The 15860-nt window shown below is 41.0% G+C and overlaps 1 protein-coding gene across 1 annotated transcript; it reads left to right on the top strand.

The window, feature by feature from the left end:
* Positions 1–2702: 2702 nt before the first annotated feature.
* Positions 2703–15279, top strand: LOC135238542 (actin nucleation-promoting factor WAS-like). Its single transcript, XM_064306551.1, has 11 exons — positions 2703–2966; positions 8467–8607; positions 9115–9201; positions 9763–9859; positions 10172–10204; positions 10643–10678; positions 11215–11434; positions 11856–12034; positions 12181–12704; positions 12862–12973; positions 14564–15279. The coding sequence occupies exons 1-11, from the start codon at positions 2862–2864 to the stop codon at positions 14617–14619; spliced, it is 1590 nt and encodes a 529-aa protein (XP_064162621.1). The 5' UTR covers positions 2703–2861; the 3' UTR covers positions 14620–15279.
* Positions 15280–15860: the final 581 nt, after the last annotated feature.

Below are 15860 nucleotides of genomic sequence, written 5' to 3'. Positions count from 1 at the left end.
CAATGCGGGTCACCATAGACGTCGGGTCACCATTGTGCACAAACCTGCATCCCTAATTCAGCAAATAATTTAACTAATTATATAATCAAGATCTGAGGCTGGAATGAAAACCTGCATACACACGGCCCTCCACGGCACGAGTTTGACACCACTGGTTTATGCCATGGGCCGGCCCTGCGAAGGAGGAGAGAGTGCAAGCGGCATAGATTTCAGGATTTTGGACAATCTACGTACCCCTGCATGAGACCATCCAACTTCCAGTGCATGAGAAACATTACTTTGAAATATGAATGTGCATTAGCATAAAGTGCTAACTTTGTTACGCCACAAATCACACAATTTTTAACAAAATGACTTGTCCTTATCACCCTTGATGGAGAGAATACCCGAGAGTACACGTATGCGATGGTGATGGAATCAGGTAAAGCGTTCCTGAGAAGATGAGTTTTAAAGCGTTATATTAGCATTAGCATTAACTTCCCGCCAAAATTTCAAATGCTTGTAATTTCTTTGTTTTTTGAGATATCTGCAACTGCACCGACATGGTACAACATGGTAGTGCCCTCTTCATGCCTAGCCCGTTTCAAGTCCCTATATTATTGTTGTAAAAAGTTATAAGCATTTGAAATTTGGGCCAAATTTTTTTTTTAAATACCAGTTTCTCCGCCATCTTGGATGGGGAATGGATCTCTTAGCTGTTAACACCCTACAGGGAGACTTCGTAGGACCCCTAATAATTAGTCACAGTAATAGCCATAGTTGGACTAGTAGCAGTTCCTTTTGTAGATTTCCCGGCCTTCACTAAAAACGTAAGGCTACTCCAACTACAATATTGTAAGTAACTGATTACAGTGCACTTAGGTTCTTTGGATTATAAATTATGAACTCTGATGTCAAGCCTTTTATGTTGGCACAACAACTCATACTGTTCTGTTCAGCTATCGAGACTAATGGGTCCAATAAATCTTTGTAGTTTTGTGAACTACATTTTATTACTCAATTCAAACATGAAACCAAAATGGCCAAGTTCATATAACTAAGAATTCTACACTAGGCCAATGTGAAAAATAAAGTGGAGTTTTAGGGGTAAAAATAAACAAGGCGTAGCAAAGTTCTATCCATCCACCTTTTTCTATAACATGTGCCCCTGGTCAGGGTTGATGGGGATGGGGAGTGGGGGCATACATTTGGCGTGGCTGGATGAGATTCAGATATACTACCTTCTTCCTGTAAGGTGACACTGCTATTCACTGTACTGCTGTGCCACCCCAGGGCATACATATAATCTTGAAATGTAATATTGAAATAGTATTTTTACTAATAGTTTTACAACATCATGAAAAATGTCTTTAGTATGAAAAAATAAAAGCAATGACTGTTGACGGACCCCCATAAAACATTAAACTGCGGCTGCAGGTTTGTTAAGCAATACCGCCACCCTGTTTTTCACCTGATGATCGGTGCTGTTTTGTCATTCAAATGTTACTAGACTGGGATTGGCTTTGGCCCCCTGCAACTCTCACCTGGGCTGTGTCTGGATCAGCCTCCTACTACTGTATCTTCCAAGTATTGTGCGCATACTTTTTAGTACGCAATGGGCAGTATGCAAAAAATACCTCCATACTGTTCAATGGGAGTGTCAGAAAGTGTCCTGCACCTGTGCAGTTTACTCTCCGATTCAGTTGGGGGTGACAATATACCATTTCAAAGCTATTCTGTAAACAATGTGAGGTCAATTTTAACAATGTACCATAAAAAGTAAACAAGCCACATACATTTATGCAGTCCAAGCATCAATTGATATTTAATTTTTCAGCAGCCATCTGTGCTTGTTTGTTGATGGAATACGATGATATTTAAGGGATGAAAGTGTTCATTTTCTTCCTGAATCATATGCTTCTGCATCGACTTAGCAAAATGCAGAAAAGTAAGTATTTCATCTGAGTATTTTTAGTATGCTCAATTTTTAGAAATTTCACATACTTAACAGCTTTTTAGAAAAATATACTCAACTAGCATGCTCAATAGTAGACAAGTGCGCTGGTTCAGACACAGCCCAGGAATAAGCGGTTTAGAAAAAGGACGGATGGATAGAACTTTGCCATGCCTTGTTTATTTTGACCCCAGAAACACCTTTTTGTGTCGGACCAGTGTAAAATTCTTAGTTACATGAACTATACCATTTTGGTTTTCTATTCCAATTGAGTAAAAAAAAATAAAACATTTCACTGGGCCTACTAGTTCTGTTTTTGTAATTATATTCATTGGATAAGCTTAAATGTTTTCAATTTTTCAAACCAAAATGTTTAGGTTTTCTCAATTAAAGTTCATTTGAATGAATCAAGGTGAGATGAGAAAACCTTAAAAATATAGGCTTAACAAACTAAAGTTAAATTTTAGGTTTATCCAATGAAGCAGCTTTTTCAGTTAACTGAGAATGTGTATTGTAATCAGTTACTTCCAATTTAGCAGTTGTAGGAGCCTACATTCTCTCACTGTGTACATTATAATGCATGGTGTGTATAGTAGAATTTGCTATTCATATCATAATGCACTGTGAGTACTAGAATTCACTGTTGCTGCATTAAAATTCACATTCTGCAGTTGCGGACTCAGGCTGTAAAGGAGAAGTTCATGAAATAACTGGCAATAGAAAAGAAAACGTGTGGTCGTCCATTTCCTGTTCTGCGCCATGGTGTGCGGAGTGAACTTCGTGTAAAATGCGGAAGTGAGAACTGTTCTTCTTCTCCAGTGTGTGCTCTCTCTTTCTGGGGGAGAACAGCGGCACAGACTCGTGTGTTTTTGCACATACCTCATCCCTACTGTTTCTACTCGGGTGTTTGGAGTCAAGGGGGCTCACAATGCGTCGGGGTTCCAAGTCCAAGTCGCTGGAGCACCAGGGAAGCCTCCTCTTGAGCGAGCAGGAGAACGAGCGTGTCATCGACCTGCTCGGCCGCAGGTGTGTCGTAAGTGAAGGGCTTGTTGACCGGTGGGGGGGTTGGTGGAGGGGATGGATGGGGGCCTGTTTGGAATCTTGTTCAAGTGTGGTTATAGGTCCAAATTGATAAAGATACTGAGTTTTGGAAAGCATGCCAGAGTTGGGCCCAGCTCAGCAAGCGGCTTCATGCTAGGGGTTCCCCTGTTGTGTTTGTCTGTACAGTTCTGAGCACTTCAGTGCTACCCAAATGCTTTTCAAGATACACAGTTAAACGCTTGCTTGGTTTAATTTAATGGTTTAATTTAACACTGAGGGTGTTGCTTTGCATGTTGAGAGCATACAGTTAATGGATCCCTGATACAAATCAATCCAAGGCGAAGATCTGAACAGATGCTTAACTCGGTATGTGGTGTTTGAAGAGTAATTCAAAAAAGCTAATGCTCATTGGAAGAAAGACCATTTTCTAATTGAGAGTTGATAAACACATCTGGATAGACAATCCACTCTCTAAATGCTGCGAGAGCAAATTAGATTTTAGAAGGAAAGGAATGCACCAATTCCTATCGTCTAGACAAGGACAAGTCAAGCATGGTTCTGTTGCAGGATCCACTCCAGGTGTGCAGGTGTGCAAAACCCCATTGCAAATGTCAGACATGTGGAGTAAAGCTGTGGATCAGATGGTCTAGTGCTGGTCCTGCATTTGTACGCAGCCACGTAGTACAGCAAACGTTACTAGATCACTACTAAAAAAATATCTGGGCTTAAAGAAAATTCATTAAACCAATTAAACTATTTCAAAATTATGCACTGATTTGGAAAATAGGTTACAGAGCATGAAATATCACAGCAATCATACATTATGGTACACACCATTCCAAAACCAAAGTTAATTTCAACTCTCTTCAAAATACAGAACAATACATCCTCTGAATATGATTACATTGTTTTCAAACTTTAATTTATGCATAATAAATGTATATATTATGCATATTCTATATCACAGTAAATACATGGTGACTTATTGTGATTTTGAAAGTGAAGGCAATAAAACAATGAATGCGTATTGCACTCAGGGTTTTTCCAGGGCTACAACTAGGATCCAAAATTAGCACTGAAGAACTGCTCTAAATTACCTCCATAACAGCCTGGACTCAATGAACATGTGTACTTAACTCTGACTCACACTTAAGGGCAGTTCAACAATCACTAAATGTAATCCATCAAACTCTATTTGTGCAGAAGCAAAATAATGCTTACATTCAATTAGGTAATTAAACCCCAGTGGCCATTTAGCCACTACACAAGCTCCATTCAGTCTATTTTCAGCTAGCCATGTGTCCTTATAGTCAGTATTATCAATTAGCTAGCTAACCAACCATCTAACTATAGCCAACCAAAGTATATATTTTAATTGAAAAATTGTAGATTTGAAGGGACTTAAAGAGTGACTTACAATGTTTGAGAACAATTGCATTTATCTGATTTAGATAAGTAGTAGCGCAAGACCTGGCTAAGAACATTCCCAGACCAATACTGGGATGGCAGGTACGCCATCCACCAAGTTACGACTTGGTGGAGAATGCCCCATATCATACCTATACAGCACCAAGAGCGTGGCAGTTTACAAGGTTTCTTACAGAAATAACAACAATGACTACAGACTCTCAGCCCTTAAGAAAATTAACTTCTGTACCTTCTAACCTCTAACTTCTAACTTCTAAACACAAATTCAGATATAACTACACATGTCCACACAATACGGCCCCAAACTTGGGTTATTTTGCATATTTCTTCTGCCAATGTCATCATCACAAATGTTCCACTCCCGCAATCAATAATTCTCCCCATTGGACATTTAGCTAATGCCAATAACAAAATCTGATGAAAGTAGTCTGATCAAAGTAGCCAATAACAGGAAACTTGAATATACAGGCCAAATGGACATTTAAGGAAGTGCACGTGTGATGCTATTTCAGCCAACAGAGTATGTTTTAAACAACATTGTGTTCACCATCTGTTTTGTGTGAAATTCAGCTTGCTTGCTAATTAATAATTTTTCAAAAATGAGAACTATTGCTTTTACAGCTGTATAATCTTTGAGGGAAACTCCCTTTATATTTATATTTCTGAAATGCATTCTCTATCATTTCACATGAAAATCCAACATAATTTTTGACTAGGGATGGATATTGTTTAGGTTTTTATGATATCCATACTTTTGAAACAGTACAGTGCCTAAATGGTTCCTGAACTGGTAATCTTCTTAAGTAATGACAATGTGACATGAAGAAGTTCTGTATTGAAAGGCATCCCATGTTGAATATTGGGGGTATACTCATGTTTTAGAGAGTTTTGCTTTTGGCATTTTGACCAAGCTTAATGCTAGCTAGCTTGCTAACTGTACCTGCTGTCACTGACTGAGTATCTCCAGCGAGTGTAACATGAATGAAGACAGTACCGAAATGAGGCACCTAAATCTGCGTTGCGATTCGGTTTGGTAGGTAGTGGTGGTATGGTAACTGGTGCCATAGTGATATTGGGTTTTGGTACCTGACCCTATTTATGACCCAGACAGCTACACGGCTACAAGGTAGATCCTAAAACCTCTCAGATGGTAAGATGAAAAAACACAGGGTGAAGTTACATTAAATAATTTAGGAAACATTGGGTAGCATTGCATTGGAATAAAGCTTGTTTAAATGATGTGAGCTAAAATACCAATATTGTTTGTTGTAACTTGGCCTCATTTTTATATCAAAACTTTTAATGATAGGCCTGGATTTAGCAATTTTAATTAATTACTTAAGGACAGCATTTTGTATGCCTGAGTAACTTGGCATTTTTGTATGCTGAAAACATTTTTTGTAAAGATGTATATACGCAACACCAAGACAGACATGATCTGTGGATAATAAGTGGCTCAGTTTGCAGGCCTCAAAAAAGAGAAACAGGAAGTCATTTCTTGTGCACTTCCTGTTTCCTGTGCTGCTAAAATTAGAAGTGGTAGTTCCTTGTCTCAAAGACACAAGCAGAAAAAAGAATAAAGTGATGGTGTCTTTCTGGCTGATGGCGGAAATCTAGAGTAAATAAAAGTGAAATTAAAACTAACTAACACATTTCTTGTGAAATTAAGCAAAATCATCCTTCAATGTGCTAATGGAGCTCCACAGAGAAAGATGAACAACACATAATCCATTATACTGATGAAATGCTCTTACTGCCCATTGGGACACATAATTTGCTTTTATTTATTGCCTTTTTAAAAAAAGAAAAGAAAACATCAGTGTCACCACAGATTTCAGACTCACTTATTTGTTACTCACTTATTTCCATTTCTCTGCTGGGATAGGCCTGCATACTTCCTTACATGTACTTACATGCCTACATGTACTTCCTTAAAACTCCCTCTTACTGTCCTGGTACCATTCATCACATAAATATACAATACAGCAATATTACAGTCATAAATATAGTGTCCAGGCACCCAGCAGAAAAATATAAGCTTAATATGTTCTACTAGTATCATTGACCATAAATGTCAGACTCCAGTCCTGGAGGACTGCACTGTCTGCTTGCTTTTGTTTTCTTTCAGCACTTGAGTTACTAATTTAAATGACCAAAGCGTCTTCAAGACATAAATTATTATTGATTGAAAGGAAACCACAGAAACCTATAGACACTGTAGCTCTCTATGACTGGAATATGACACCCCTGGCCTGTACTGTACCTTTGTACAGTACAGGCCTGAGTGCTCTTGAGTTGTTTATGTTCTTTAGATATGATATTAAAATATATTTTATTAAAATAATTTGTAAGAACATTAAGTCCTGTCTTCTACATAATGTCACCTATCACTACATTAATTTCATAGACAAGGCAGCAAACCACTCATTTGTCTTTCATTACTTAATATAACAACACATTAGCTTATTTGGGTTACATAAAAACCAGTCCAGAATATGTGCTACGATGATGCATAAAATAAAACTGACCACAATCTACATGCTTCTGTTCAGAGCCATTGTGTGACTGCACACCGCATTACTATGAGTTTAATGTGCTGTGTGTCATTCTGAAAGCACCACAACTCATGCTTTTGTGTGATCGATGTAGCTTTCAGTCACTATTGAAATGTTTTTGTTATGGATGGTAGGCGTTTGGACCCAAGAGAGTGGAGCCGCAGTGGAGAGTCTGTCAGAACAGAGAGGAAAATTGCAACAGGAATATTTATACTGCTGTCAGCAGCCTCTGACACTGAGCCAGAAGCCATGCTGATTGGCTGGCATAGATAGTGCTTGAACAGGAGACATTTTTTATTGCTATTATACACTTCAACAGCAAAGCGCCACATAATGTTTCTCTAAGGGAACGATGGGAGGTAGAATCCCGAGTTTGTCAAGAAATGAATTCTTCTAAATTTTTCGGACTTCACTTCCTATCATGATCACACGCCGGTTTTCAGCTGATAGTGGCATTGATGGGCCAGTAGGGGGACCAAGATAAAAACCAGCAGCCCAGTGCCGTGGGGGAAGGGATGTGGTGCTGTAGGAGTCAGGGACATGTTAAACGGAACTCCTGACTTGCTGTGGCTATTACAGATCTTTTGCCTTTTGAAAACGAGTGGTGGCAGGGTCATGGTGTGGTCTGGGGCAATCCCAACAACAATCTCTTTTGTAGTTTTATGCTTACTGAACAAAAACTATCTATGGCTTTTTTTCCCCACTGTACGGGCTCACTGGAAGGAAACTTTCCTGGGAGTGAATCTGTAACCCTAACCAAATCTGTGGTATTCTTTCAAAAAGGTACGTATTATTTAGGGATAAAGAGAAAGAGAAATAAGTTTTTACCTCATTTACATATATATATTTAATTTTTTATATTTGATAAGTAGATTTGGATCATTATATTTAATACATTCATTGCAGAGCAAGTGAACACTGGAAAAAGTTAATGTATTCAGAAAATGAGAACTGCAGTTTCTTAATGACACGCCACTCAAACGACCCCCAATCTCATGTTCTTTAAGAAAAATCACAATGATTTACATTAGATAAGGCTGAACTTTGAAAAAAGGAATAATAAAATCTACAAATGGAACGTTTGGCTAGCACAGGCATACGGTATGTTAGCAGTACTATGAGAGGCTCTCGGTCTCCCCAGTAATTGAAGTAAACCAGGCAAGTGTATTGGTGGGTCGCTGTGTTCTCACACAAAGGTATTACAGGTAATCAAAGGAATACAGTTAACCATGATAATGCAGGTCACACGGGTAACCCAGGCAACAGAGAAAAGACTGGTAATGTTGATAAAACAGGTAATGCAGGTCACTCTTCTAACAGGTAACAAGTGCATTACACAGGTAATGCAGGGCACTCTTCTGACAGGTAACAGGTTTTTGCTTGTATTTAGTGCCTTTTGCTTTTATTTAGTGCCTTTCTCAAAGAACTGTACAGTAATGGGAAGACGCTTATATGTAGAACCCACTGCAAGTGTGTACAACTCTGTTCTTGTTCTGTTCTCTCTTTCAGACTCTGGCCACTGCAGTGGCTCAGCTCTACATGGCTTTGCCTCATAGCCCCTCCCACTGGACCCTGCAGTGCACAGGGGCCCTGTGCTTTGTCAAGGACAACCCCCAGCGTTCCTACTTCATCCGGTTATATGACATAAAGGTACCCCAGAATCCTAACTCCCTCAGGAACCATGCCTCCCAGCGCTCATACTCCCAAACCTTCACCCCTCCCCCAAGTTGTGATTGGGTCTTACAAATTTGGTAGACATTTATGCACAGCAATTTGTTATGGTTTACAGCAAAATATTTGATATCAAATCTTAGATTTTACTGTAAGATTTTACTCTGATAAAGAATGTTTTACTTGGATGTAGTAGGTTTTTATCTCTGCTAGATAAGATTGTATAAACTATGAAAGAATTGAATCAAATCATAACATTATAATTTTTATAGCACAATTGATACGCACAATCGCAGCCCAATTTAAAATAACAAGTCTGACAAACAAATAAAACAAATATTATAAACAATATTACAGACATTATTTAGTTATTTTACTGTTTCTGTGTAATCCATGAATAATCTCAGGCCTTTGAGGGCCTGCTGTATTGAGGTATTCTGTAGCGGTTTCATATGTTCTTTTGAACTATCACTGTGGTTTATTCAGGAGGGGAAGCAGACCTGGGAACAGGAGCTGTACAGTCAGATGGAGTACCACTCCCCGGCAGCCTACTTCCACACCTTCGCCGCTGACGTGAGTAGAGTCTCCTCTGGCCTACCTGGCCCATACACAGCACTGGTACATCCTGTGCCTCAAAACACACAGTCACAGTGCAGGTAAATGAGTGTGTGGTCACAGTGTAAGTAAATGAGTATGTGGTCACAGTTTAGATAAATGAGTGTGTGGTCACAGTGCATGTAAATGAGTATGTGGTCACAGTTTAGATAAATGAGTGTGTGGTCACAGTGCATGTAAATGAGTGTGTGGTCACAGTGTAGGGAAATGAGTATGTGGTCACACTGTAGATAAAGGAGTGTGTGGTCACAGTGCAGGTAAATGATTGTGTGGTCACACTGTAGGTAAATGAGTATGTGGTCACAGTGTAGATAAATGAGTGTGTGGTCACAGTGTAGGTAAATGAGTATGTGGTCACAGTGTAGGTAAATGAGTGTGTGGTCACAGTGCATGTAAATGAGTGTGTGGTCACAGTCCAGGTAAATGAGTGCAGTCACAGTGTAGGTAAATTAATGTACAGTCACAGTGTAGGTAAATTAATGTATGGGCACAATGCAAATAAATTGTATGTGGTTGCAGGATTGTCAGGTCGGGCTGAATTTTGCAAGTGAAGAGGAAGCAGAATCTTTCCGAGACATTTTGGAGGAGAAAATCAACCAGAGAGTCAGTCGCCAAGGTCAGTCGCATGCTGGCTCAAATGATCGGTTCTACACATGGTCCCAGAAAGATGGATAGTTCACTCAGTGACTGACGTAGTATATAAAAAAGGAAACCAATATTGCTTTGTTACAGTTCAGAAGGGTCTGTCAAAAGCATGATAATTACCGGTGAGCTTGCTGGGTTTTTGCTGCATCTTTCCTGTGTGGTTGTGAAATGGGAGCTGACTCCTATCTCCCTCTCTGTCTCCACCCACCTTTATCTCTTGCTTCCTCTCTGTCACTCTCCCATTCTCTTTATCTCTCTCTTCATCTCTGTTTCTCTCCTCCAGAGAAAAGGCATCTTCCACCAGTTCCCTCCAGTGGTATGACTTCACTAACTCTCTCTTGCACACACACTCACACACACATGCACAAATAGGCATGCACACACATAGATACACACTCACGTGCACCATTCACACAAAACACACACGCACACACACACACACACACTCCGAATGTTACTGGTGCATCGGACCAGGTTACACAGAACCACATTTGTGTCACTGAATCATGACATCCCCGCAGAGCCAAGATTTATCTTGTATATCTAATACTAATCATTGAATGACAAGTCATTTCTTGATGATCAATGTTGTTCAGTCAGTAATTAATCATTCTCTACGTCCGATTGCATACACAATCCCTTGCAGTCTTTGCCCACTGTGATTCTCTTGGTTGCCACTGCAAATGAGAACAAAATTCTCAGGTGATCTACCTGGTTGAATAAAGTAAATACATATGATTTGTTCTCCCTGCAGGTAGAGATGGGCTGCCACCTCTGCCTCCACCAAATGGTGAGTCACTATGTTCTGTCCACCACCAATCAGAATATTTTTCTCTCCACAGCATATTCTTAGCTCCTCAATCTACAGTACTCATGGTTTTATGAATTCGCACTCAACAGTATTCACAGTAACAATCCGTATCCTCAACATACTGTAGGTACTGAATGATGAATTCAGGACAGTTACATTTTGAACAAAAATACCAGATACCACAAAGGGAGATTGGAGTACACAATGCAGCAAGATAACTTGAATGATCCAATTCACATCCACATCCACGTAAGGATGTGGTAAACACAATGTATGTCTAACACAGTACGTGCAAACCTTGTTTGCAACACACTGCTCAGGTGTGTGTTTGCGGTTCAGATGTATGTGGATTTGTGTGTGGTTCAGGTGTCTGTGTTCCTGAGGTATATATGTATGTGTATGACTGTGGTGTGTGTATGTGTGTGTGTGTGTGTGGCTCTGGCGTATACATATGTGCCTCAGGTGTGTCTTTGGCTCAGGCGTGCATATGTCTCTGGTGTATGTGTGTGATTTAGGGCCCGCTAGGTCCTCTCCCTCATTTTCAACAATGGACATCCAGAACGCTGATGTCCAGGCGTCCCGCTACCGCTCTGCCCCTGCCCCCGCCCCCGCCCCCATCCCTGCCCCTGCCTCTTTTTCCCTCCGATCTACCGGCAAGGGCAAGAAAGAGAAGAAGAGCAAGAAGAAGGGACCCAAACTGAGCAAGGCTGACATTGGAGCCCCCAGCGGCTTCACGTGAGCATTCCAACATCCGCTACTGGATAGCTGTAGATATTAAGCTCTGAGTGGCTAGTTTGAGATGTTGAATAGCAGCAGGAATTAAGCTCTTGGCTTCCTTGCGTTTCAGATAGTCATCTGAGAAAACTAGCAGATGGGTGTTTTTGGAATCTGTGGAGTGGATGGTGCATGTCATTGACAGTGACATGGACATTGTGTGCAATTGAACGGCATCTAATATTTGAGATACAGAGCGAGGATAGGCCATTTATTTATGATGTTATGTTGGAGATTTTTAAGACGTTGTTCTGACTATTGACAAACATATGTGAAGAGTAACAGCAATTATATGAACACAGCAGGTGTGTAGAGCACAGGCAACACTAAGATCCTAACTGACCCCCCAAAATGATAAGCCCCACCTCTCTACTGTTGGCAGCCATGTGACCCACGTTGGATGGGACCCCAATAACTTGGACCCGGACCTGAAGAAGTTGCTTACCCGCGCAGGGATCAGTGAGGCCGAGCTGAACGACAACGAGACCTCACAGCTCATCTACGACGTCATCGAAAAGTCTGGCGGGATGGAGGCTGTCAAAGAGGAGATGAGGAGACAGGGTGGGGCTCTCTGTCCGTCTGTACCTGTCAGTGTGTCTGTACCTGCTTCTGTTTTCTGTGGGTGTGAAACTACTGTAAAAAGGCAGATAGTTGATTGATATCAGATGTGAAAAGCGTCATTAAGGCTTCGGCCTCTCTCCTCACAGGTTCCCCACCCCCTCCTCCACCCCCTGGCCGGCAAGGACCCCTCCCCCCTCCCCCCTGTAGCTCTGCCCCTGCCCCTCCTCCTCCACGAGGTCGCTCAGGGCCCCTCCCTCCAATTCCGGGGCAACCTCAGCATGGGGGACGCCCCTCACGGAGCCCTGTACCCCCCACAAACCGGGGTGCCCTCCCACCCCCGCCCCCCAGCGGGAGGAGTGGGCCCCCACCCCCTCCCCCTCCTTCTGCTCACCACGCACCCCCACCCCCGCCGCCCAGCCAGCAGCGATCCCCGTGCCCTCCCCCTCCACCTATTGCTGCCATGTCCATGGGAGGTGGGGCTGGAGGCCCCGCCCCTCCACCTCCCCCTCCCCCCCCTCCTCCTCTCACCCCGGCCCCCATGGCTGCTCCGCCCCCCATGGCTGCTCCGACCTCCCGGAGTGGTGGCCCACCCCCCACACCCCCGGCACCCAGTGGAGGGGGTAGAGGGGGCCTCTTGGACCAGATTCGCCTGGGAAAGAAGCTAAAAAATGTAAGAGAAGCTGCCTGTTCACTCTCACATTCACACATGCAAGTGCATACACACACGCAAACACACATCACTGATGATTTGTCTGATGCCATGACTAATGGCGAGAGAGTATTGTTTTGCCTGATGACATCACTAACATGGAGCCCATTTGCCGCAGGTGTCGGAATGCAGAGATATGGCCTCACCCCCTCCAGACGAGTCAGGGGAGGGCATCGTCGGCGCGCTAATGATGGTCATGCAGAAGAGAAGCAAAGTCATCCACTCCTCTGGTAACATCCTGCCTTCTACCCCTCACTTCCTCCCTTTTACCTTTCTTCTCTTTCGACTGTGTTTTATTTCTTTCCATTTGCCAATCACAGAAGAGGTGAAAAAAGAAAACAAAAAACAAGTAAATAGCTATTGTAATTAGGCTAGTATTAAATTGTGAAATGTAAATGCAAATGTATTTTTAATCTAAACACAATCTAAACAGAATTTTCTTCTTAAAACCCACTTATGCAGTTTTCACGAAGATTCAGACATTCACCACTGTTTTCTTATTTGGGATCTGTTCTTAGGTAAGAACAGAATCTCTGCACACTCAAGAGCACAATTACGCACATTTCAGTGCTGACATGTTTGTGCAAAATAATTGGTTATTGCGTTTTCTTCAATTCTACGGTTGTATAATATTATATGATTTAAATTATAATAATGTTTTTATAATTTATAATATTTTTAAATTATTATTTTCATTATTTTACAAAGCATTAAGGTGTCAGGTTCCGCCTCAGATGGCGGTTGCCTCAGCGGGAGTTCATCTGTAAATAAATGATAAAAATCAAACCATTGTAGTGACATTTTATTTTTGGGGGTTTCAATTATGCAATGTTCAGTCTATACTGCAAAAGTTTTGAATACAAACTAAGCACTTAGGTAACACTTTTTAAACACATAGACATGTTGAAAAAGAGAACACTTATTCAGAGGCGTCACTAGGGGGGTGCGGACCGCACAGGGTGACACCATCAGAGGGGGGTGACATCAAAATGACTGGCAATAAATTTTTTATGCAGCGATGGGTAGAAACAGCTAGTTTCTCCGATGCAGTTTACTGCCGGTTGTTTTAATTAGCGGTCTTAATGTAACGAGAAGCGCTTTGTTGTTTGAATGCATAACACGCAATTCCTTGTGCCCACTCCCACCAGCATTTTTTTTTTTGCCTCAGATTTGACATCATACCATTTTTTTTTACTTCATCAGTTGTGCGACCTTCTCCGGATACAGCGTTCACTGAACGAGTAATAGCATCCCATGCATCTTTTTTTATTTTTTATTTTTTATATCCACTACAGACGCTAATAAATATGACAGGTCGTTTGCTGTTCACTTCCTGAAGCAGTACCTCCACTTCAGAACTACTGAAGTTTTTCTTACGTTTGGAGTCCAGTGCTACACTGTCTTTAGATTTTCGATTGGGCATTCTTGACTTCTCTCTTAACTTTTCTTTTCAATTTCTGTGTGTGATTTCTGCGTGTGCACATGGCCCTGCAGTCTCATGCCCTTTTATGGGGATTGGCGGGGCGTTTACCTATGCTAATTAGGAACAACTGGCACGCGCTTTCAGTTTACGTGGACAATGGGATTCATCATTATAAGAACACGGTTGCGAACAATTCTGCGGTTTAAGAACACGTCATGAATCTGACGTAGACTTTTCTTAGGACCTTTCTCAATAACAAATTTAAGAAAAAACTTAGGAAGATATTGGTGAATGAGGCCCAATAGTCTTTAATCAAGTAAAACAAAGTAAAATTAGTCAAATGAAACACATTCAGTACAGATATGACTTTAAACAAATACTTTTTCTGCTGTTTCAGATGAAGGAGATGACTTTGGAGGAGAGGATGATGATGATGATGAATGGGATGACTGAAAACACAAATTGAATTTATCTCCACGTCCCCTTGGCTAGCTCCTCTGTATATTAAGAAAGTGTGATGGAGGGACCACTCTAGGGAAGAAATGTAATGTGTAATCATGCTGCCAGCCAGGGGTGCTATATGTGTCAGTTCATGAGGGGGCTGAAAAGCCCCCAAACCCTCACAGGACAAAACTTGAGTTTAAATTCAGAAGTGGAATTTAAGCGTCTAATTACTGTGAAAACGGTTGTGCTTTTTTAAACGAAACTTATGCTCTTTATAAATATGCTGATAAAATGAAAAAATTAATTTGCAACAATTCGTATAGCAAATGTTCTAAATGTATACGAGTCTTAACCTCAAAAGAGATGGATATCAAGTCTGGCATTTCCTTCACCATGGTGGGGAGAAAAGAATTGTCTACATCAAAACAAAGAGGGGACTTTTAAGCACTCCATCTTCTGCTATCAACGAGGTGGAGCTTGCGGGTGCAATGTGGACTAAGTAACCTGTTTGCTCTGAACTATCCATTCCTGGGTCACAGATCTGTCTGTGCTCATGTGTCTGCTCTCAGTATGTGTTTTAAAGAGAAATCCCACATGCCATTTGTGATCCTTCTACTGTTGTGTGCATAATAAAACATACGTTTCACTTATTTGATGGTGAACAAAGAACCCTGATGAAGTAAAATGGATTCATTACCTTAGGCAGTGAGCATGAGAACAATTGCTGACTCATTCTGTGGTTTCTGTAAGATTGATGATATTTTACCAGAGATTTCCAAATGGCTCACCTCTGGGTATCCAGCCATTTTATTATTATTAAGTGTACATTTTAAACTGGTCTGGCAAGCGAAGGACCTGTATTTACGGTTCTATACAACATAATTATTAAGCAATTGATATTTAACTGGTGCTAACTGATATATGTTTTTGCTCTACTGTACGTATGGAAGTGTTTCTAATGACAACCAAGTTTTTTTTATTGTTATTACATGAGTGAAGCTTCATTTATTTATAACATATTTCATAACAGTCGATTAGCCTAACTTTTTGTGCACAATCATGAGGGTGATGATTAGACAACTAGATTAAAAAAGAGTCCTTTTCCCCAAGGTTATAATATATATTTATTACTTCTATACAAACTTCAATAACAATACTGTAATAATTCCAAACACCCTCACAGATGTAAGCTAGCACAAGGTAAACATGGGGAAGACAGGCACACTGCATAATTTTAGTCCATCAACAAA

This window comes from Anguilla rostrata, chromosome 13 (assembly GCF_018555375.3).
Source record: "Anguilla rostrata isolate EN2019 chromosome 13, ASM1855537v3, whole genome shotgun sequence".
Lineage (NCBI taxonomy): Eukaryota > Metazoa > Chordata > Actinopteri > Anguilliformes > Anguillidae > Anguilla > Anguilla rostrata.
This window is presented reverse-complemented; position numbering and strand designations above follow the sequence as displayed.

Bases quoted from the DNA above. Each gene is read 5' to 3' on its own strand.
- LOC135238542 (XM_064306551.1), top strand. From the start codon at position 2,862: ATGCGTCGGGGTTCCAAGTCCAAGTCGCTGGAGCACCAGGGAAGCCTC. The intron at 12,705-12,861 runs GTAAGAGAAGCT...CATTTGCCGCAG, and splicing joins TGGGAAAGAAGCTAAAAAAT to GTGTCGGAATGCAGAGATAT. The intron at 12,974-14,563 runs GTAACATCCTGC...CTGCTGTTTCAG, and splicing joins CAAAGTCATCCACTCCTCTG to ATGAAGGAGATGACTTTGGA.